The sequence below is a fragment of the Brienomyrus brachyistius genome, chromosome 6 (genome assembly GCF_023856365.1).
Source record: "Brienomyrus brachyistius isolate T26 chromosome 6, BBRACH_0.4, whole genome shotgun sequence".
Taxonomy (NCBI): domain Eukaryota; kingdom Metazoa; phylum Chordata; class Actinopteri; order Osteoglossiformes; family Mormyridae; genus Brienomyrus; species Brienomyrus brachyistius.
The window spans coordinates 6,863,586-6,887,873 of record NC_064538.1 but is presented as its reverse complement, the minus strand read 5'-3'; the positions used below and the strand labels follow the sequence as shown (position 1 = coordinate 6,887,873).

Genomic DNA, 24,288 nt, shown 5'->3' with positions numbered 1-24,288 from the left:
GATAACAAACATCATTTAAGGAATTTAACCAGAACCCCTTTTAAAGAGAAGCCAATTGAAGGAATTTGTGTTGTATTGGTACATGGTTATAAAAGGAATGTTTGTCAGGGTATGAAGTGGTGGGAGTCCCACTCAGAAATCAAAACACCTCTCTCCCTTGGATGTAAATTAAACTAATATCCTTACAGTCCCCCCTCCCCATTTATTCAGAAGATTGCGATGCAAAATTTTAACAAACCATAGGGCTGTGGTTGTGTTAGTAATTTATAAATATACTATAAATGACTTCGCTACTTATCTTCACGAGAGGACAACCTGAATTGCTCCAGGAAAACAGCAGATTCCATCCATCCATTTTCTGAAACTGCTTGTCCTGTTCGGGGTTGGGGGAGTGGGGGGAAGGATCTGGAGCCAGATCCCAGAGGCTATGGGCACAAGGCAGGGAACCACGCAAGATGGGACTAGCATCCCATCCAGCGTCTTCTTCTGCCTTCCCCGTTACTTCATGTGACAGACTTGGTGTCCATTGTCACCTTATACTGGATATTAGAAGATGGATGAAAGGACATGATACAGTACAGTAAATAGACAAAAGTATTGGGACATCTAGCCTTTACACCTACAGGAACTTTTATGACATCCCATTCTAAATCCACATGCATCGATATGGATTTGGTGCCCCCTTTGCAGCTATAACAGCTGCCAATCTTCTAGGGAGGCTTTCCACAAGCTTTTGGAGTGTGTCTGTGGGAGTTGCCCATTCACCAAGAAGAGCATTCGTTGTTGCTGGATGTGAAGGCCTGGCTTACAATCTCCTTTCCTGTTCATCCCAAAGTTGTTTGAAGAGATTGAGGTCAGTCAAGCTTTTCCACACCAAACTCACCCAACTATGTCTTCATTGACCTTGCTTTGTGCACCAGGTCATATTCACACTGGGCAGAAAAGGGCCCCAGACTGTTCTTACAAAGTTGGAGGCATAGTTGCATAGAATTGTACAAAATGCCTTGGTATGCTGGTAAGGCCTAGACCAGCCCTTGTAAAACAACCCCATACCATTATCCCTCTTTTACACAATTGGTACAATGGAGTCAGGCAGGTAATGTTCTCTTGGCATCTGACAAACCCAGACTTGTCCATCAAACTGCCAGACAGGGAAGTGTGATTCGTCACTCCACAGAACACGTTTCCACCTCTCTCAGGGTCCAGTGGTGGCGTGCTTTACACCATTCCATCCGACGCTTGGCGTTGCGTTTGGCGATGTGAGGCTTTCATGCAGCTTCTCAGCCATGGAAGCCTATTCCATGAAGCTTCTGGCACACAGTTATTGTGCTGGGGTTAATGCCAGAGGAAGTTTGGAACTCTGCAGTTATTGAGTCAACAGAGCGTTGGCGAATTTTACACACTCTGCAACCCCACTCTGTGACTTTATGTGGTCTGCCACTTTGTGGCTGAGTTTCTGTTGTTCCAAAACTCTTCCATTTTGCAGTAATACCACTTACAATTGACCATGTAATTTCTAGCAGTGAAGAAATTTCAAAAATTGACATTTTAAAGGTGGCATCCTATGATAATACCACACTTGAATTGACTGGGCTCTTCAGAATGACCCATTCTTTCAGAAATGCTTGTTAACTTGACTGCCTGGCTACGTTCTTGATTCTATACACCTCTGGCAATGGGTCTGAATGAAATACCTGAATTCGATGCTTATGGAGTGTGTCCCAGTACTTTTGTCCACACAGTGTTTTTATACAATTCAATTGCAAAGGACACAGGAGTCTTTTAGTGGTAGCTCTGAGTTGTATTCTAGATGGGAGATGATCTACGCAGATGTTAGGGTTAGTTAATAATAAAGGGACCAGCAGATGACATGGTTCGTTAACCTGATCATGTCAACCCATGAATTTTTCCTCTAGACACAGGAATGTCACAAGTGGTCTTTTTCAGTGTGCTTGTCAAATGTGTAAGATCGTTACACTGCTCTGCATAGAAGTGTGGGCCAAACAGTAAGATTGTCCAGCCCAACAGAGATGTTTAGAAGCCGTTTGCTGCCTTCTATTTTGTATTCACAGGCTTCATCTTCTAATATTTTTCGTAGAAGTCCAGTTCCTTGTCTGTTGTGTCATCTATTCTGAGTTATGTTTCAGAGTAACGTGTTTTTTTTCTTTCACATCAAGTCATCTCATTTCTCAATGGCTGTCTAGTGGATTTGCTGTAAATCAAAGACCCTTGATAGGTTTTTTTGTTCCTGATGCACCTGCCACTGTCCTGTTTTTTGAGTCCAGGTGATGGGAAGTACAGACGCTCCTCTACTTACGAATGAGATACGTTCCGAACGGCCGTTCTTACCGTGAAATGTTCGTAAGTCGTTATTCAACATCATTTAAGGGTATACGTAAGTACAAAGAACTAGGATGCTGGGAGTACGCAAGCTTGAGGAGTAGCGGCCAGAAGTCATACTAAGTGGAAAAATTGATGTTGCGGACAGGAAACGGGAGCCCAATGAACACAATTTGTACTTAAAGTCCTCTTCGTTCGTATGTCTGAAAGTTCGTAAGTTGAACGTTCGTAAGTAGAGGAGCATCTGTATTCAGGCCTGGCAACTGTTAGGTCTTGCTGCCATTGCTCTAACATATTGCATGAACAAAACAAACGGTTTATCTCGATATTTAATCTCCAGATGTGTATTCTCATTGCTATGATGGCCCGGAGTCCAAGACCTGCTAGCTAAGGTACAAATTAATTTTCTTTGAAGCAGGAAACATACCACCTATAGTTGTGACTAATTCATCTGAAGCTCAACAGGTTTGGGTCTGGCAAGTACTTCAATGGGAGACAAACTTGGGTTGCTGCTGGAAGAGGTGTTGGTGTGGCAAACAAGTTAGCCAATCCCATAGTTTGTGTTGATCCCAATGCTCACACTGTGCTGTAAAAATGGTGCTGCCCTTCAGGATGAGGCAGAAAACCAAGGTCCTTATTCTCTGAGTTCATAAAACATCTCTGGGCACCTTTTGAAAGAGTTGGGTTGGTACCCCGGTGCCCTGGCTAAAATGCCCCTATCACATCTGGCCTTCTAATCATCTCCTTTATCTAACTGGTAAATTCTCTCCTGTCTCTTCACCACCTTAGATATTGTGTAGTGAGCATACTGGTGCAGAATGACTGCCATTGCATCATCCAGGTGGGGGCTACACAGTGGTGGTGGTTGAAGTGGCTCCCTACTGGTTCTGTAAAGTGCTTTGGGTGCCTTTAAAAAGTGCTGCATAATGGCAACATCCATTTACAATTAGGCTACTGATTTAATACAAGTTGTTTCCTACTAGTAGTGTTCTCTTTTTCCCCCACGCTCAAGAGAGTAAAATTATGTAGAATTTTGTTTTGAATATTTTTCCACCAAATTTCTTTTACTCCTAAAACAAACTTCACAAACTAACTTCACCACACTCTGAAAGGTGAATGTAACTGTATTTAAACTGTAAACTGGCCATTGTTTTCTTTCTATTTTTAACTAGCAGCTCTGCAGAACTGCACAGTGAGAGATGGAAGGTCTCTCTTTCACTCTCTCACCATGGTTAATAGAGTCAGGGACAGTTTGAGTTCCAGGAACCCCAGTTCCAGTTCTTGGTGTCATCTCTGCATAATGGACCTTGATGAGATCTCGCAACAGCTTGCCTGTTATATTTGTGACTCAGCAAAACACTACAGGACCAGAATGACTCAGCATAATCACTGTGAGTAAGACCTGGGTGACTATAATTAAACATTCCATCGGCCGGGCAGATTTACAGCACTATTGGTTCAGATTACAGAATTAGTACTTAGATGTGACGCTGACGGGAAAATGGCCTGGAAATAGCTTGTTCCCATGCTTTGCATTTGAATTTCATATTTAAAAATGAGAATAAAATGATACTTTGGCAACATTTGTTTTTACTCTCATGGGAGAATAAAGCTAAAATAATTCTGGATATTATTCTTATTTGATAAACACCATAGTTGTTTTCTAGAGTCAGAATGAGCACATGCTAAGCCTTCAGCATATTCAGAAGTGTGCGCTTGACCGCCGGTTAAACTGCCCTTAATTGTCTCCGATTGGGCTCTCCCCAGATATAAATGTCTTCCCCTGTCATCTGAGGTCTCCGGGGGTCATCGTCCTCCTATTCCGAAGTGGGAGGGCTGACACAAACATGATGGGGGAGTCCGCTGGCCCAGTCAGCGGCAGGTCACTCTGGGTCGGCAAGAAGAAACCACAAAGAATCGTAGGCAGTCGTGCGAATGTACACACCCAGCACGTGGCACTTGGCTGGGGCCGCTATTAGTCAGCATGGCAGGAGACTTTGATTTTCTCTGTGGGCAGTTGGCCTGAGGACGGTAACGGGACATTGAGCCAAACAGCACAGCTGTACTTTGCCCCTCTGTGACAGTGTCATCGTTTCCTCACTGGTCACACGATCACGCCGTCGGCGCTCCCTCACGCTCGGCCAGGTGCCGCGCCGGCTAGCGGCGCCGCAGCTGAAGTCGCTTCTGCATTACGGTGTGTGTGCTCCCGCATAAGCGGCAAGCAGCTGGATCGGTGCATTATTGTTAAACATAGTCTAAACACGGACATTTATTTCCTCCACAGCAGTAACACGGCACATAAATAGCAGCCAAGAACAGTATCTGTATAAATAAGGAAAGGACATCGTAGCTAAGGAAATGCGATAATAATGAGTAATTTTCACACACTCTCGGAGCTGACTTGCACTGGCCTTATTACCGGCCCTGCGAGAGACCTGGCCGCCTCGGACACAGCGGTCTCCTGCATCGCTAGCTGCTTCCCGGCGCGTCCCTGGCGCGTCCCTGGCGGTGCAGTCTACTTCAGCGGCCCGGGGGCCTCGGGTTACTGCTGCGGCCTGCTCTAATGTTTGCCCTGTCAGGACGTCAGGCTCCTTTGTTTGCACTGCATGCCCCAAACTGTGGACTCATCAAGAGGCTCGGCCCACAGCCTGATCGGAAGCGGGGGGGGGGGGGGGCAGCTGTACCTGCTGTGAGTTTCCAAGGTCCCCTTCTCGCTCGCTATCCAAGCCCCTGACACCGGAGCGGAGGGCACATTCTGGGACAGCAGCCTGTGCACTGTTAGCTGTTTACTGTCACCGGCCTCATTTCATCTCCCCTTCTTCCAAGCACACTAACGGTACTGCTGGCATTTATGAATTCATTATGAATGTACCAGGATCCCTGAGGATTTCCCCTCTCCCTGCCTCTCTCTCTCTCTCCCTCTCTCTCTCTCTCTCTCTCTCTCTCACTAGGAAGGAGTGCTGATGAGGCATGTGGGACAGCTGTTTACAATGGCAGAATACAGAAGTGAGAATTCCAGTAACAGAGAAATGAGAGTAGGCCATTTGCATCCTGCTCTTCGTGTGTAGATGGAAGGTGACATAACCCCACACGCTACACGACAGTCACATGCCTTATGCGGGGAAAGTTTACACTGTGTGACCATCTCTCGTTTCTGCCAAGAGACACAGGCCTGATGTCCAAAATGGTGAACTTAACTAGGACCATTGGCACGGAACTTTCACTTTATCCTTAAACTAACCACACTGAACCTTTTGCATGCTAATATATGTGATTGAATATTTTGGCATTTGAGAGAAAACGTTGGTCTCCACCAAAAAACTAGCTGTTAATGATTATTCTCATTTCTAAAGTTTTATTGGCTTTTGTCCAAGTTGTTTCCCATTTTATCTGCAATTTTGATACGTAAGAAATTGAATAATGATCCCTGAAAATATCTCTTCACATGGCAGGCATTTGGGCAAACTAACGTGTATGGTCAGGCAGAGATGTCTGGCCAATGGTGCGAGGCCACAGCTGGCACATTGGGAGCGCTAGCAGAGTTAATGAACGGTACTTCCAGGCACAGTGCCAAGATGGGCAAGCAGCCATTCTCCCACAATGAGCTTGAGGAGTATCACGACAGAGCTGCTTCTAATTATACACCGAGAGAGAGAGTGAGAGAGAGAGAGAGAGAGAGAGAGAGCGAGAGAAAGAGAGTGAGATAGAGAGCAGTCACAGAGGCAGAGCAAGTGGGAGAGAGAGAAGGAGAGAGCGAGAGAGAAGGAGAGAGAGACAGCAGCAGCCTCAGAGGGCGAGCAAGTTTGAACACGAGAGTGGAGAGAGAGAGACCAGTCACAGAAAGAGATAGCAAGAGAGGCAAGGCAAGCAGTATCAAAGCTGGATGTTCAAATTTGCATCGCCGGTGCCCGTTCAGCTAAAGACACGACTCTTTACTCATCTAGAGAGGACAACTAGAGAGGTAGGAGACTAGAGCTGTTTCCTTATATATTTATCTAGATTCTATGTGTGCCTGCATGTCACTCTTTCTGAGTGTGTGCACAAGTGTATGTGAGTGTGTGTGTGTGTGTGTGTTTGTGTATACCCACGCGCAGGTGTCTGTGATGTGTGTATGTATGTATGTCCGTCTGCCTGCCTATGATGAAAGTTAGAGTCCTGCGTTTGGTTTGTGCTGCTTAGCTTATAGGCAGAGCACTTTGCCTCATGTCCAAAGGTGACGACTATGCAGGACTGCGGTGCGGGGACAGGCTGTCACTAGGTCAGGCACAGCCACAGAGATGTATCTACGCTCCTGGGGCAGTACAGTCACCAGGCACTCCCAGCTCAGCTCACAGACAGGCAGTCTCCTGGGATAACCATCACATCACACCTTTCAGTCAGGCACCCCCAAAAGCCACTGCATTGCCTGCTACTGTAATTACCACCTGTCCTCATGGTTTATAGCCCTAAAAATACAACTATGTATCCTTTCCTGGCAAATCTCTTCACCTCCCCGCAACATTGACATGGTCTTTTTATTTTGCAAAAGTTATTTTGTAAACGTCCTTGTTCGCCTGTGGCATCACATGCTGGGCTCTTGAATGATGCTTTTGTGGTCGTACTGATCTCCTTTTGACTACTGTAATGTCATGCAGTTGCAGTTAATATGACATGGCATATTTCAGTTCTTTTTTTTATTTCTGGAAACCACATTCCTACAGTTGTAGATAGAAATGCCAGTAAATTATCTACTTGTAAACTTCTAAAAATAACCATAAAAAAAAATTGGTCCCGCTTTAACAAAATTGAGTTTATTGAAGTAGGTGTCGATGCATTCGGTCACGGTCATCATGCAGCGTAGCTCAGCGCCTCCTCACACCTGCAGTACAGTGCATCGGGCTGTGCTTGGCGCGGTCCACACTGGTTTTGGAGCTCCTAGCGCTCTGTGTTATATCACTAGCTGGCACCCGCTGCCAGGGTCTTGCACAAGGTGTGAAACATGAGGCTCTGCTGATGCCAGGTTAGTGGTGTTGCTGCAGCTCCCTTATAGCAGCGGGTACCTTGGGTCCAGGGAGGCACACCTGGCCCGGCGCCCTTCCCGGACGCGCGGCTTCCGTCCAAGGTGTAGCCTGAGCGCTGGCCGTCGTTCATGCTTCCCATGTGTGCCATCCGGTTGCAGCTCCTTTTCCAGTGATACTTGTGAGAGTTTTTAGCTGTTTTTTTAGGGGTGTGGGGGTTGGGGGATATTGGTTGGGGAAGGACGGGAATCAGACCCGGGAGGGGTAGGTGGGACATGCAGTGATCACATGCTGGTTAAGTGACACTAAAGCCCTACAGGATTCAACCCCCAGCCCCTCCACTGCAGGGTTTGTAACTCCTGAAAATGTGATCTCTGCACTTGTGTTTGTGGAAACCACACTGTCTTTGGGGAAGCAAACCCAGTACACCACTGGGGCTGTCCACCATTACCTCTCCACCGCCCCCCCCCTACCCCGGGGGCCCTGCGACTTTAAGAAGTCTATTTTTGCAGCCTGGCAGGCAGGCACACATACTCATGCATAATGTGAAGTGTGTGAATGAGCCAGTGGGTGTAACTCGTTCACGTTAATCCCGCCACTCGCCGTTCAGTGGGGACCGCCTGCTACATCGCTCGCCGAGCCGAGCCCAGCGCAGACAGATGGGTTTCCTTTTCGGGAGCCTGATTGTTTGCTGAGCGTCATGAGACACCAGCGCCACATATCTCGACTGCTGCCTAATTAACTTACAAAGTAGCAAATGTGGCTCTCGCTCCACCTCTGATCCTGCTCAGAAGAAGGGGACACTCTTAGACTGGAGTAATAGCTCATAGTTCCCCCCCCTACAATGAAACATGCACCTAGTAATGTGCATCCATCCATCCATCCATCAGTCTTCTACGTCATGGGACAATGTGTATGTACACGTATTTATCTATAGATATGTTTACACCCACATCCATCACTTTGTTATATACAGGATGTACTCTTGCATGCCTCATGCAACACATGCCGCTGAATAATGCATGCCTTGCGATTATTGCATGTGACGATGCCTCTCTTCACTGCCTTTTTGCCCCACATCGGTGCACATTTCAGAGCACCAGCACTTTTGGGGTGTGGGCGTGGTGGGGTATCTATTGATGCAGAGATGATCATTCGATCACAATCAGTCCAGTAGGTGGTCAGGGACGGTGGACAGAGATTTGGCAGAAATGGGGGGTGGGGAATGTAGGGGCATGAGCAGGCGACGTGTCAGATGACCTTCCGTAGCTGCAGCTCCACCTTGCAGAAAACTCCACCAGCAGGCGTGTCTGCTCTCACGTACGTAGGAATCCGAGCAGATGTCCGCGTGTTGCTCATCGCTCATCTTTAAGGATGCGTGAAAGTGATTTCCCCGTCCCTGTACGAGGGCACCGAGCCACAGTCTGTTTGTTAGACCCAGCTGTCCTCTAGCTGTGTGACTCCGGTGGGGGGCGAGACCTAAGTTCAGAAGACATTTCTGATGGCTGCCCGTTGAGCAGCGGGAGCAGCCGGCAGGTTGGCCTGTTAGCGAGAGCAGCCTGCACACCCCCCGAAGCCCATAGCTGCTACCACTTTTGTGGTATTTTTATATATTTTTTTAACTCGTGTCCATTTAACTCAGCATTTCCTGCATAGACCAGTGCATCTCCATCACCTGTTTAATGACTGTTTGTGACATTTCCCAAATTCCCTCACTGCTTGCACCAGATCTGGGTGCTGGCCTCTGACCAGGGACTGTTTAAGAAGGAAGAAGACGGTATTATCTTCCCAGGGACCTGATTTTTGTTTTTACTCCCAAAAACCACCTCATACTAACTTCTTGGTTGACGTGTTAAACATATTCTGATGCGGTGGCAGAATTACAGCACTCACTGATAAAGGTACCAACTGTGAACAAAAGTGTTGAAATGAGGTCATCGTTGACTTTTTCACCATTGGCCAGCTTAAATGCATTTAAGCCATTGCCTTCTTCTTTATTTAGTTCAGCAGGAAAAGAGCGGCTTACATTTACATCAATAATATTTCATATAATCCTATCCAATAGCTTCCCGGGGGAATGATTTTTTCACAATAATTATGATCTTGTGTGTATGATGGGTCACAACGGCAGAACAGTCAGATTCACGTTACGCAGCGTCAGTAATAAGGAGACCAAGCCCACATGTCATTTCCGGTGTTCAGGGGCTGCTGGCGTTCAGTACAGGTCACATGACCCAGCCCACCCGTATGCCGCGTGACCATGTTGACAAAAGAATATCATTTGCATGCCGTTTCTATGACTTTCTGTTTTTTTTTAAAAAACTATCTTAAATAGCCATTAATCTTAAAAAAAAATAAAGCAGTGTAATCTCTCCAATTTATTCATTAGACTAATTAAAGATTATTTACATTGTTAATTAAGTAGGCCATTCATGAAAGTCATATATTCAGCTCTTAAAGGGGCTACGGTACACTTTCATTTTCATATATATATATATATATATATATATATATATATATATATATATATATATATATATATATATATATATATATATATATATATGGATAATAACACATGACAACGGGTCATTGTAATATCTTCCCTGTACTCTGTAATAAGAGAATAACTGTTAACTAATTGTAGGTGGGAAATGTTGACGTGAAGATGCGTTCCCCCCCCCCCCCCCCCCCCCCCCCCATGCAGAAATGAAAGGTCCCGGCACTTTTGCTGCCTCCTGCCCCTTGTGGCCCATGTGGCAAATGAGTACAAACATTCGGTGTTTGTTCAAACGGCACATGACATTGTCCCCGTGCCACTGCAAGATGTCACAGCCTGAGGGAACACCGAGCCTTCTTTGTACAGCGGAATGAGGCCGGGCCGGGCCGGGCCCAATTTATTTGGCTTTCCATCACTGCCAGGGTCACGACATTGACATGAAGGTGGCAGTTTTGCACGCGGTTTGTGTTTGGGGCTTATGGGAGCAGAGGTGTGTGGGTGAGTGTTTGAGGAAAACCCTCAAAGTTAAATATGTCCATAATGCAGAAGAATCAGGCAGTATCAGAATCAAAATAGTAACCATTTCTTCTATATTTAAATATTTTAATCATTTAAAATATTTTTTAAACTGTTGATTCAGAATACAGTTGTTTTTACTTATTCAATACCAATAGCTGTTTGCATGTGCGTGTGTATGAGCGTGTGCGTGTGAGTGAGCATATACACGTGAGTGTGTGTAGACTCCCGCATATGTAACCACACTCTGAGAAGTACTCAGATGTCTACACTAAACACCAACACCAAGACTTACAATACCATTAACACCAGCACCAAGACTGATAATAACATTAAAACTAACACCAACACCAAGACTGACAATAACATTAACTAACACTAACACCAAGACTGACAATAACATTAACACTAACACCAACACCAAGACTGACAATAACATTAACTAACACCAACACCAAGACTGACAATAACATTAACACTAACACCAACACCAAGACTGATAATAACACTAACTAACACTAACACCAAGACTGACAATAACATTAACACTAACACCAACACCAAGACTGACAATAACATTAACACTAACACCAACACCAAGACTGACAATAACATTAACTAACACCAACACCAAGACTGACAATAACATTAACACTAACACCAACACCAAGACTGATAATAACACTAACTAACACTAACACCAAGACTGACAATAACATTAACACTAACACCAACACCAAGACTGACAATAACATTAACACTATCACTAACATTAACACTAAGGCTAACATTGACACTAAGGCTAACAGTAAAAGAAAGCAGCAGATCTAAATAGGAAACCAGCTAACCAGAGATACGATCTTTAAAATTGGAGATGGGAAAAGTAATTATATCACTTGATACTACTGTTACAGTTATCAACATAAAAACCTTATGCTCTCCATCCTACTCTGGATGCCATCTTCAGATTTAGTTATTTATCTTCAAGTTTTGTCTTAGAGGAAGAGTGGAGGTACAGGGCGAAACGAATGAGGCCACAGTGAGCACTGTGATCCTATATGCCAGAAGTCTGGTCTTATTTTTAACTGATGCCGCCCAAAATCCAGCTTATAGAGGCATTGCAGCCCTATTTATACCCAGAGGGCTGACTCCAGCATCCACAGTGAAGGGGGATTGTCTTTGCTATTGGTATTAAGCCTGATTCAGCCAGCGGCGGCCGGCTGCGTGAAGGATTACAGCTGCCGCAACCTAGCAGTGCCTGGGTAGTCACTCCTCTCATTACCTTTCTGCTTTGTCAATGGGGCTTTTATCATAGCCACTGTGTCACCAATGCTCTTCTCTACGATTGGCTGTTGTCGTTTTTCTGTGGATTGTTGTTTGCAGTAACAAAAAGCTGCAATGATGCTCATGTAATCATCGGCCTCTTAAAGGAATTCCCTGCCACATACCTGCTATCACACAAGTGGGAGGAGGTGATATCTGTGACGTCAGAGCACATGTCCAAAAAGAATAGCTGAAATAATTAACTAGGCATTCTACAAAATACTAACAAATGTAAGGCATATGCTACAGTACAGATACTCTTATAAGCAGGTGGTCCACAGAGGAACTGTTGTTTTTCTTTTTAGTTCTTTAACAAAAGTCCGTGAGCTTCCCTTATCATCCCTGCGATATAATTATGTGACTGCATCGCGGTGCTTTGTGCTGTACTGAATGGCATCATATCTCATGCTGTTTTTTGTTCAAGAGTAGGTGTAACCAGCATGTATATTTTGTATCATTTTATTTACACCGCCATTGCCTTGTGAAAACATATCAGCCCCCTTAGTGTTAGCGTAGGACAGGAACTCTCAGTTCCAGTGAGCCAACGTGGTCCCCAGCATCGATCTCACTGCCTCAGCTCTAGGTGTGTAATTCCCATTGCGATCCCGCGTCTTCCTCCCAGATCCACGTGCATTTGAACACGCATCCCTCAGCTGGATGGGAGGATAGGACGGGAACCCCTCCCCGAAAATGTTACGGAAGCCCTCATCCATGAACTCGCCACCCAGCATCCTTAAGTCCCGCATAGGCTATCCCTTTGAAGATGAGTAACTCTGGACACTGGCCATCTTGGCTCAATAGAAGTGTTACCCAGTCAACTGTGTAGCTTTTTGGAAGACGCTGCAGAATTAGGCACCAAGACCAGGCACAGTCTTCTCTGCCAGCGTGAGTCAGATGCTCTGTGTAATATGTTCACATGCTCCATGAGACCATGCATGTTTTTTCCTGTTGTTGCATAGACGTTTGAAGCCGAACGGTATCAAATGGGCAGAAATGGCTCAGTTCTCTTTAAAAGACACCAAATTCTAATGCAATGAAGGGGCGTAGCGTCCATGTATCAGACCGCGGCACCGTGTTCCCTCCCCTCACACTTCATAGGGTATCAGTTACATAAGATCTCCCCATGCAAATGTATGTGAGGCAGCGTTTCTCTCAGGCATAAACTCCAGTTGCTGCCTTTCTGCTATCAGCAGTATGTTTTGCTCAAAGTCCTTCTGAAATGAGACACACGCCTCTCCACTGGCGAACATCGGTGCCTCTGTGGGAATGACCTTAACAACCTTGCCCCATAACCACTTTTAGGGGAAATCGGTGAACACCAACTGGGCCGAGAGTGAACGCGGTCTGTCCAGGGCTTGCCCTCGGATGGGAAGTCATTCCACACTGCGGCATTAGAAATAAGTGGCAGTGAGCTGCCCACAATTTGGAACGACATCCATCCTAGACTAGTATTAGAATCCCAGGAGTGCCGGACGGCTCTAGTTTCCCCCAGTGTGAGCCAAGAGGTACTGTTTCATGGGAAGGAAGGGCGAGCATAGGATTCTGGCCCGGTCCTTCACTACATCTACTGGCCGAGGGTTTAAATAAATCTCTTATCCTCCTCACTGAGATACAGTGAGTGAGCTAGAGGCTGAGAGGGAACCTACCCCATGCTTCATCGTGTCCATCCAAAGTGGTGAGACATTAGTTCCGTTCCGCACCAGCAAGGATTGCGTTAAATGACCATATATTAGGTATCATTTTCAGTTTTTATTTGGTGCATTTTGACATTTTTAAATGTTGAGTAAAAATTTTATTCTTACAACATAAATGTAATAATTACCATATAATAATTACATAAAACAAATCACTAACTGAAATTATATATCAATATATATATATATACAAAGCAAATGCTTGTGATTCTTATTTTGTGCTCAAAACATATTTTACAGATTTTTTTAACACATTGATGTACATATTTGTCCTCAACAAATATGTATATTTTAGTACAATTTATTTCAATTAATTATCATGAATCTGAATTTAGTCACAGTCCTTTTTTCTTGATTTTCTTACATATTATATGTAACATTGAGAGTAAATGAAAACAGTGATACAGCTATAGCAAGTTGCTCCTATATTTTTGGTTTCTGAAAGGCCTGAGAATTAAATTGCAATCTTTTCAATTCTGGCGCATCTATTACAGAAGGCTTTGAGTTACCACTGTTAGGTTCGTGAATCGCTAAGAGATTGTTAATGGAGTCTAGTTCTCTAAACTCACAATAACAATGTAAATTTTTTAAAATAAAGTTATTACATGTACATATTAGACATCTACATCACAGTTAAAGAAGAACAGTCTGGAAAGAGTTATCCTGGTGTACTGTATACTGTGCACACACCTAGTGGCCACATTATTAGGCACACCTGCTTGTTAGCGTAAGCAGACTGCTCCCCCAAACAGCCAATCACGTGGCTGCAACCCAATACATGCAGCAAGCAGACAAGGTCAAGATATTCGGTTACTGTTCGAATAAGCATTTGAGCGGCTAGGATGCGTGATCTGAGCGATTTTGAACGTGCTGTGATTGTTGGTGCCAAACATGGCGGTTGCTGCATCTCAGAAACAGCTGCCCTCCTGGGATTTTCACCACAGTGTTCAGAGTTTACAGAGGATGGTGAGATGAACAAAAAGCATCGAGTCAATTGCATTTCTGTGGGCGAAAGCCCCTTGCTAATGAGAAGGGTCAGAGGAGAATGGCCAGATTCGTTAAATCTAACAAAAAAAACACATAAAGCAAAAAAATAACAGCTCAGAACAGCAATGGTGCGCAGAAAGACTTCTCTGAACACAAAACTCCTCTACCCTTGAAGTGCTTCTGGAGGAAAAGGGGGGGTTCTATCTGTCCAGTTTTGATGTCATGTTGCCGATTACTCATCTGAAAGGCATTTTATCCCACAGTGACGGCCGCCATCGCCCCGTCGCCCCGACCCGCTGTCTGTGCAGTTAGTGCGTGTTTTGCATAACGTAGGTGGCCAGGGGGTGGGGGCCTGTAAAACTCAAGCGGTTTCACCTCAGCGTGACTTTGACAGTCAGCATCTGTGATGTTCTAGCGATGGTAGAAACGCGATTCCCACAGAGATGGCAGTGCGAATCGGCTATCACACATCTCGGGCTTTACGATGCCCTTTAGGCTTCAGTTACACAAATCAACCGGGTAAAGTCAGGCTTTATTACCCAAAACACCAAGCCAAAAGGCAGTACTCTTTTAGGCAGTAACATTTTTCTATCAATAGCATTATTACCACATCTCTCTACGATATTTCTACTACTATTATCTCTACTGTTGGAGACTCTGAATGATGTCTTTGATATTATTCTGAACTGTGTTTTTTTTTGTTACTGCAGCAGCTGGTAAGAATCATCTCAGCGTAATTCTGTGATTTTCAGAGCTTTCTTTGACTTTGTTGTACTCTTCCTTTGTCCATCTATTAAAATAAACGCGCACATATCTGAGTGTTTGGGCGGGATGTCATTTCAAGCAAGCACTTAAACACTTGATACAACTTGTTATTGATCTAATGGGTCAGCTTTTATTCACCATAATTTCAGTAATGATTTTCATTCAATTTCAAAGATTTTTTTTTTACTTGCTTTATGATTCATTGGTCCATCCAGCTTATCTGCACAATACACAAACCTATATTGTTATTTTAAAATTTGTTTATATGAAGTTTTTTCTCATAATTGACACCCATGGGGATTATATAAACCATAAAAAGTTACTGAGAATTTGCAAATGCATCAAGCAGCAGTCAGTATGGAGAACTTTATCAGTTTTGATGCTATGTGTAGCCTCAGGCAGGTTAATGACGACTCTAGAAGTAGGGGGAACATGAAGATGTGAGACCTACGAACGTCACGTTTCTCCTGTATTAATACCTTGCTGTGCAGGTAGAATTGTTTCTAACTGATGACTGGAAATGTTTTGAAATGTATTTTTAAATAGACTTTTATTAATTAGATTTGGATGATCACATATTTTTTTTCTAATTAACTTTATTCAATGACAGGTTTTTATGCATGAATTTAATGGATAAAAATGTTCAGAAAGATGGTAAAATGCAGAAGCAGAGAGTATTACAGAGTTGCTCCAAAGGTTTTAGAGAAAAGTTCCCTCTTTGAATACAAGGAGGAAAGTTCAGGTCCAGAAAGTAAAAATCCAGATTAAGGTTTTGATTCAACCAACCAGCTGAGCATAAAGAGTCACACTCAACTGGTTTCTGTAAAACCTTTGGAGCGGCATCTATCAATGAAACAGTTTTGCCCCAGTTTTTGCTGAGAGAAGCTCCACACATTTGGTTTATCATCTCTGGACCTGAGCTTTCCACCTTCGAATTTATTTAAGGAACAGCGAAGTAAAGGAGTCACTTGTAACAGTCACGGTCATTATAAGTTCTTTGGTGGCTCTGTGTAAAGGATGTTCAGTATGGAAAGAAATGTGCGAAGCAGAGTGTCAAAACATTGTTAAGGATGTGGGAGGTGAGCATTAGTCAGACTGATGTTTGTGCATGAAGAGAATGGACGTGGGGCTCTATCACACAAGCGGGCGACTTGAGGTCCTGAAGCACGCAGAGTCCGCCTGGCTGTCGTCCGTAAGCCATGCTGCCGGATTGGGACGTGCCCCCCATGTCTACGAGGACCCCAGCTGCAGGCCGCTGCGGTCCCCTCCTATGCCCGAGAGCTCCTGACGATCCAGATGCTACGTCTGAAGCTGTGAGGCGTCGGACGCGAGGCCCTGATGTATCTAACATTTATCAGGAAGCCATTCCCGCTCAGAACATGTACCTGCGAAACTGCATCGCGAGCTCATGACTAATACGTCCTTATGACTTTAATGCATTTCGGAGATGAAGGCCGTCACTGTGCTAATTTAAGTTTGTCGTTGAGAGAACTGTCATGTGGGCAGTGACCGTCCAGCCGGGACCTGAGGTGTGAGCTGGTGTAGTAATATGTTGTAGTAACATGGTGATTTATTTCTAAATAAGGAAAAAAAAAAATGAGACAGTGGGTGGGGTATAGCCACTGCCAGCAGAAGTCGTTTTATTTCAGTCCCTTTCCTCACCCTCCCACCTCCCGAAAGCCCGCCCTGCCTGGGTAGAAACAGCAGGGCCTAGTTAATGGGTCAGGCTTATTCAGAGATCTCTCAGAAGTCAGCATCCATTTAAAGGTCATGGAGATAACTGCTGTTTGAAGATAGCCTTGTACCCAGATGGGGAGCAGGTCTGTGAGGCGCACAGCAGAGTTTGGGTTTGACTCAGCGGCCGGGTCAACACCACAGTGCGGACCGAACACCTCCTCTACCACAGCCGCCATCCCCGTCTGTCACTTGCTTTCGCCGCAGCCAGGTGGCGTACGTGTGCTGGTGGGAGCGGGCAGCCATGCGCGTAGGGGGCCCCGTGCGCCGGAGGACGAGACGGCACGGCGTACGGGTGTGAGCGCACACCGTGCCTCTCGCGGTGAGTAATGGTGAGTGGGCGGCAGGAGCAAATGGTCTCGCTGAGTGGCACTGCGGAGCTGATATTCTCCTCATCGCTGCCTGTTACTCATTTCCTTGGAAGCGGTTGTACAGTCACGGACCGGCAGAGGTACAGACGGCCGCATCATGCTCACGGCCTCTCTCTGTCTGTCGTATTCCTCATCACCTCCTCTCTGGGAGCGGCACTGAGGAAGTCTCTCTCCGTGACAGAGCCTCCTGCCCTGGCACTGCCGCACTGTTGACTGCGATATTTCAGGCCGTGCTGTTTTCTGCTGTTTGTTTTAGTGACACGCTTAGCTTTCTGACTGCTATTGTAGTACCTAATGCCAAGGTCATTTACTGCAAGCTGATGCGATGCAGCGCTCCGCACCGGGGGAAACCTTATATTTCCACCAACTCTGAATCAGTCACGAACAACAGAAACCTGCATACCTTTAAGGAAGGAAGAGATCTGGTGACCGATCGAGTTTTAGATCGAGTGTCAAAAAAAGATGCCCGGTATCTTTGTATGTTTGCACTGGATGCATGTAAACAAGATGGATTCACAACAGTGAACGTCCGTGCAGGAAATACGACGTACCGTCAGGGAATTTTAAATTATATGGACACGTTTTGAACGAAATCTCTGCAACAAGCATGAATGCAAAACTTCTTAACTGAACAGCAGATTTAGCTGCAAAAAATAGAAGTTTTTTTCCCCCTTAGAACTGTTATTCATTTTAACTGAGTGAAAAATCACAGGATGTGACAGGACACACGCCCTTTAGATTCATTCTCAAGTTTTTCTGGATGCTCTGCGCTGTTGGGCAAATCGAAATAACTTCCCAAACAATCCAATTCAGCTCCACAGTGGCTTTTGCTTAATGTAGAATGTGTGAGGGGGTGTGAAAGAGGCAGTGCTGTGCCTTAGACTGCCTGTCAGGAAATGGTGCATCTTCCCATACCTAGAAATATCCCGGCCGAGTGAAGCTGTTCCCTGGGTTGCCTAGAATGTCGTGTCAGCTGAAATGCCGGGGGGGGCTGTTTCATGTTGCTGTCCTCATAGCCGAACGATACACACCTAAGAATTCAGTGGCAGCTGCGTAACTGCCTGCGTGTGGATGAGGCCCCAGAGTTCCTCCGCTTCCATGTGAAGGAGGCTCACATATGTACTTTATCTGGAAGAGGGTTTACAGTGGTGGGCAGTGGTGAGAGAATCTGCCAGATGTCACTGCTGCAGCAACTCCAAAAGCTTTCTAAGTCGTATTCAGAAGGTTTTTTTGGTCCTCAAATTCAATATAAATGTTCATGTACCATACTGAAACTGTGACATAAGGTTTCGGTCGTATTTTTAACATTTTAGTTTTTAGTTTTCATTGTACAGATTATATAATCCGTACATACAATCTGGCATCTGATCGTCTTACCATAGATTATAAGATCATTTACAGATCATTTTAAATGCAGATTCTCCTCCTCAGAGACTGTATATAGCTCAATATATTTCTCGTAAATCTTAAGCATCATGCTTAAAAATGAAGTTTTCGCGAAACATTTTGATATAAACAAAACACAAACTTTAATGTAGTTACCCGCCTGTCATTCTGTGTTCATGAATCAGCTGGTCGCTGAAGCACCCCCTTCAAGTTCTCTGAGACTTTACTGGTGCCTATTATCAGAGCTTATGACTAATGTGGGTTTTCACTGTTCTTTATATATGTACTTTTACTGACGAGCATTTTAACGAAGATAGGCCAAGCACTTCTAAGGATTAATACTCTGAGAAGGAATCTTGCATTTAACACAAACACTAAAATGATCATGGACTGGATTCATTTTGAGGAAATGATCTTTTAATGCGTGATTGATTAAAACCCACGTTTGCTTGCGTTCAGTTCTCAATCGTAACACAGGACACTGGGGTGTTTCAGAAGAGGTAATCCCCCCTTGATGTTCAGAGATCGAACGTGTACCTTTTATCCATATACTGGTTGTCAGAAACAAGTAACTCCTCCAATCAGAAGCTCCTTCCACTCCTCCAATTACAGGTATGCTGCGCTTCGGCCCCCATGCAGGGCATTCCCACCTTTCTGGGGGACACGCAGGAAACGATTAAAGCTGACTGGCCTGTTGCAGGGATTTTCAGGACAGTGAGCGACTAGTTTCAAGGGGATTTGGTTTGGATGTGCTGATGCCTGGATGCACCTGCAGACATTAGGCATTTTACAAGGACAGAATGGGAATTACGTCCCTCTCTAAAACCAAGAACTACTTTGTAACATAAAGTATTTCATGGATTTCTTGTTGACGTTTCCACTGCGTGCAGTGAGCTCCCCTTCCCTAGCATATCCCTGCGTAACCCTCATGGCTGTATATATATAAGTACTTTGTTTCCATAGTAACCTTCACTTAGTGAGACTGTAAGAGTTGCTGGAGTTCAGACTGGGCAGACAGCCGTCTCCGGCAGAGAAAAGACCAGATGTGCCTTCAGCGGCACAGTCACATCAAAGAGGCAAATTTGGTGCATTGAAGAAATTGGAAGGACTCCTCCGTGCCGAGACCCGCATTTGTGCCTCTGGGTAATCCCTTGCCGATGCGCTCCTGCTAGGTGAGTGAGGCGGTAGCCTGCTGTCAGGGAGCAGCCCCTGAGGGAGAGTAAGGAGGTAAGCGAAAAGGAGGTGCCGGTCTGGACAGGGCTCGGTGCAGCCGCTGGCTCCGCCCATTTATCATTTATTACCTCCGCCATCCCTGAGGAATCGCGCAGCGATGCAAAAGGTTCGCGTAACACTGAGGAGGACTGTAGGCTTTATTATCTTGTCTCTCTGCCAGCCTCATTCAGATCTCGTTTTTTTTTTTTTCGAGGTTGTGCACCTGCGTGTTTGGCACCGTCGGGTAACGGAGGCGTATCCTGGCGAGTGAGCGACACGTTGGCACCGTTTGTGAAGGTTAGCCGGCGACAGGGAGCCACGGGGTGCCACAGTGCCACTCAGCGGGGGGGTATGAAGGACAGTCGTGTCAGGGGAGGTCGATCTGAGAGAGCAGCCCCGCAGTGCGGTGCGTTCTGGCGCTTGTTTGACGACGCTGTTCATCCCGCCCGCGCTGTACTTTCCAGGTTAGGAGCCGGTCGGACAGGAGCGCCTTGGCCCCACCGCGTGATGCTGAGCCACGGAGCGGTGCCCCCACCGAGCCTCTCCTTCTCCCAGGAGGCTCATGTGACATAGTCGTGGCACAACCCGGGGGAGTGCTCACGTCTGCCGGCACACACTGATGAATTCCATTCCCGACCGCGCCAAAGAGTGCCTCCCTCCCAAGAAGAGGGAGTCCAGACAGAACTTATGCGAGCAGCGCCCTCCGGACGAATTTAAGTCTCCCGCACCCCTCAGGAGCCGGCCCGTGGGGGCCAGGCAGACAGAGCCCCAGGGGTATTCAAAAGGGCCCCTCTCCAGTCCTCATTATGGCAAAGTGCTCCTTCATGCACCGCCCCCGGCTCCGCCCCCAGACAAGTTCCCCATGCCGTGGCCCCTGCCCAGCCCCACGCCTCTGCCCTTCCACTTCTTCCCCAACCAGACGGGTGAGCGCTGCGGCTCCAAGCTGCACTCATGGCGAGAGCAGTGCTCCCCGGGCACGGACCCCCTTGACGGCAGCCTGCACCACTCGCGGTGGCCACGCAGCGAGCCGGCGCTCTCCCTGCATCACCCTGCTGTCTCCACCCCCTACAAGAGCCACCATCCCCAGGACTCTAGGGACATGTGGCCCTACTGCAACATGGACAAGTTCAACCTCAAGCAGCACTACTCCCGACACTTACCGTACGCAGACCCCCACCTGGAAGGGAGGCGGGCCTTCATGGTGAGGAAGCACAATGGCTTGGATGCCGCGGGCGGCAGGAGCGCGCCGGCTCTGAGACTACCGGCCGCGGGCAACTATCCCTACGACAGCAAGATCAAGCAGGATGACTCTCACACCAACGGGAAGAGGAGGTACCCAGAGGACCACAGGCCCTTCAGCCGGGCCGTGGCTAAGGACGGTCGGGCGGCCGACATGCCTGGTGGACGTTGCTCACCGCAGGACAAGGACTCCTGCGCGACGCCGAAAACGTCTGCTAACACCTTGGATAAAAGCGCCTTCCCTGGTCTACCTCTGAGGGCCCCCTCTCGGGAAAACTTCGACCTGGCAGGCCCCCCCGGTGCGGCCCAGATTTACTATGCCCTGGGACCCATGCAGGCCAGCCTGATGCCGTCCCCACTCGCCCCCCCCCTGCAGAGTCCCCTGGCCCAGGCCTCCCCCATCCCATTCTACGGCCTCCCTCACAGGGAGCCCCACAGCCTGAGGAGCTCACGGCTCTCACCGCTTGTGGAGAACCAGTCGCTGGAAGGGTTCCCTGCAGCTCAGTACAACAGCCACAGGTCAGATCGAGGCCAGCCCCAGCCAGGGCCGCCATGCCCGCGCTCGGCCTCTGGGGGGCACCGGTCACACGCTGATCCAGCCGCTCTGCAGAGCACTCCATCGCCCGGGTCCTCCCTGGCGCCTCAGCCGGTGGCGTTCCTACCTCACTTCACCAAGGGGTCGCTGATCGAGCTCAGTGGCGGGCGGCTGCGGCCCGTGGAACAGCTGCAGACCGAGGACTTCATGCTCTGCGCCAGCACCAGCCCGGACCTGCACCTGTGCTTCTGCACCGTCATACTCATCACCCCCTGCAGCACAAACCCAGGCTTCTACAACCTACAGCTCCTGCTGGCTGACCGCAACACTCAGGTGGGTGCAGTCCAGCCCTCGGCTTCATTTTTGCCTGATTTTCATCCACATCTGTAAATTAAAGCTTCTCGTCGGCATTCGTTCTTGACGAATCCTGCCGGCCTTGTTTTCTAAGCGTACTGTGGTAGTCTCTGAAACGGTGCATGTGAAATGACAGATGTCTTTCAGGTTAACGACGTTTCCTCTGTTTCTTGGGCCATCAGGAGTTACTCAAAGTCTTAGCCGAATACCCCTTCTTCGTCCGGGACCGAGGCTGGTCTTCCTGCAGCCCTCAGAGAACTGCGCAGCTGTACGGCCTCTCGTGCCGCCAGCTCAGTGTGGACGACGTCTGCCTGGCCCTCACGCCAGTCCCATCAGCCCCAGCATCTGCCTCAGCGTTGCGTGCCAGCATCCCTGCACCGGAGCTGGCGGACACGACCCAGTGTACGAACACCAAGGAAGGAGCCAAGGCTGGCCAGCAGAGACCTGCGGCGACGCCACCCCCCTCTGCCGGCTCCGGAACCCTCTCGCGACCTCGCCCAGCCTCCCAGGCATGCGGAGCCGGCTCGAAAGCGGCACTGCTCGGCCCCCGAGCTCATGCCAGGATACAGCCCCCGGTATCTCCCTGTCGTGTCTAAACGTGGAGGGCAGCAGTAGCCGGTAACCGCTTCCTGCACCCCCCCTCCCCCCAAATGCTGCGGAACACGATCGTCCGCCGAGCAGCTGGGAGGAGAGAGGAGAACAGCGAATATTCAGCGACAGAGCTCCTGCAGCTGGCGAGGTGGCAGGCATGTGACCGCAGAGCTTTCGCTGCTTCCTGGGAACGCCGAGAAAGCAGACAGTCACTTCTACTTATCACACATCACCTGGACATATCAGGGATCATCGAGGAAGGTAACACAAAAAAAAAAAAATCTAATGCACAAGTCAAGACAGACAATCAGAATATGTACTCAGTGTGTTTACTTTGTTTTTGTAACCGTTGTCTCTTGCCTATTGAAAGTGTTTACTGCAGGATTTATATATTACAGGTATTATATAAATGCTAATTGCTAAAGCTACAAGTCTCGCGACCTCTTTGATAGTCACTTTCGTTTCTACGCTTCGAGGCAAACTAACAGGCTGATGTTGGAGGCAGTTATGGCGATAGTATCCCCCGCGCCGGGGGGTCACGCTCCTCGGCTAAGCATTACCCGCCGGTGTGTTTTGACCTTTTTTTCCCAGTGGGGAAAAAAAAAACACTAACAGAATTGCGTAAGAGACAATCCCGGCCCACGCAGAGTCTGACCAGGCTCTCTGGAGCAGCCCCCACACGTTCCTCGGTGTTAACACAGCATGTGCAGAGTCTTGGTGCTAATGATGGAACACAAAGCTTTGTGAGCACTGACCTCCCCCCCCCCCCCACTCCACCCCACCCCCGTGCTTTATTTGTGTTTGTTTATATATGTTTGAATGCAGGGATAACAAAGGAAAGTATTATGACTTCTCATACGGGTATCTCTTAATGATCAAACCACACCCTCTGTTCATTTAATTTTTTTTTGATTGACTGATTGAAAAGATTATTTTGTTGTTATTTTTTGTAAATGTAATAGTCATACAATTGTATATTTTTATGGTGGATCTGTAATACAATGTTCCATAGGTATAAAGAAAGCTTTATAAAATAAAAAACATATATATTAAAGTATGACAGTCTATTCTTATATATTTCATAACGCGATCATTTCAGTCATGCATGATCACCGACGGAGACAGTGTGAATTGCTCAGATAAGCACCGGCTACGAATGAACACACTGCACAACGTGAACTTCTTGGCAGATGCGAAAAAAGACGTAGTTGCTATATCAGTACTCAGCCACAAGAGGGCCACCGTTTTCTACTAATGTAAGGTTCACAGTGAAAAATCACACACCTGCCATATACTCCAGCACCCATCCACCCATCCATCCATCTATTTTCTTTACTTGCTTGTTCTATGCAGGGTCGAGAGGTAAGGAATAAATACAGCTTGAAAAATACAGTTTTCAACATTCAGAACTGCAAATGTTTGGTCCAACAATTGACATAATTTGGTTAATAGTTTTGCAATAAATACCTGGACAATGTCAGTTACTTCAATAGACAACATAGCATACAAATGTAATAATGGCCAAAAATTCAGTGCATAACCAGCAATAGTGCTTCATCAGTAGATCTGTCAGTAACACTTTACTTGATGGGGTAAGTCTTGATTACATACTGATCTCATGTTCATTTATCATTAATGGATTGCATGTTTTATTCCAAGCAGTTACTATATTTGTTACTATATCTGTAAATTCTGTAAACATTTGTGAAATACTGGAGGGACTGCTGAAGGAACAAGTCACGAA

The 24,288-nt window shown here is 46.7% G+C and overlaps 1 protein-coding gene across 4 annotated transcripts; it reads left to right on the top strand.

Annotated features, from left to right (window-relative positions):
- The first annotated feature begins 6,071 nt into the window (after positions 1-6,071).
- On the top strand, positions 6,072-23,562 carry zmp:0000000926 (ataxin-1). Of its 4 annotated transcripts, none has more exons than XM_049018517.1 (4): positions 6,072-6,301; positions 20,040-20,122; positions 20,290-21,932; positions 22,136-23,562. In XM_049018517.1, exons 3-4 carry the CDS (start codon positions 20,445-20,447, stop codon positions 22,547-22,549), a joined length of 1,902 nt encoding a protein of 633 aa, XP_048874474.1. In that variant the 5' UTR covers positions 6,072-6,301; positions 20,040-20,122; positions 20,290-20,444; the 3' UTR covers positions 22,550-23,562. The 4 variants fall into 4 exon arrangements, with proteins under 4 accessions (XP_048874474.1, XP_048874473.1, XP_048874471.1 ...); XM_049018516.1 differs by lacking the exon at positions 20,040-20,122 and adding an exon at positions 17,064-19,785; XM_049018514.1 differs by lacking the exon at positions 20,040-20,122.
- Positions 23,563-24,288: the final 726 nt, after the last annotated feature.

Coding starts and splice junctions, on each gene's coding strand:
- zmp:0000000926 (XM_049018514.1), top strand. CDS start 20,445: ATGAATTCCATTCCCGACCGCGCCAAAGAGTGCCTCCCTCCCAAGAAG. Junction 21,933..22,135: donor TGGCTGACCGCAACACTCAG/GTGGGTGCAGTC, acceptor TTGGGCCATCAG/GAGTTACTCAAAGTCTTAGC.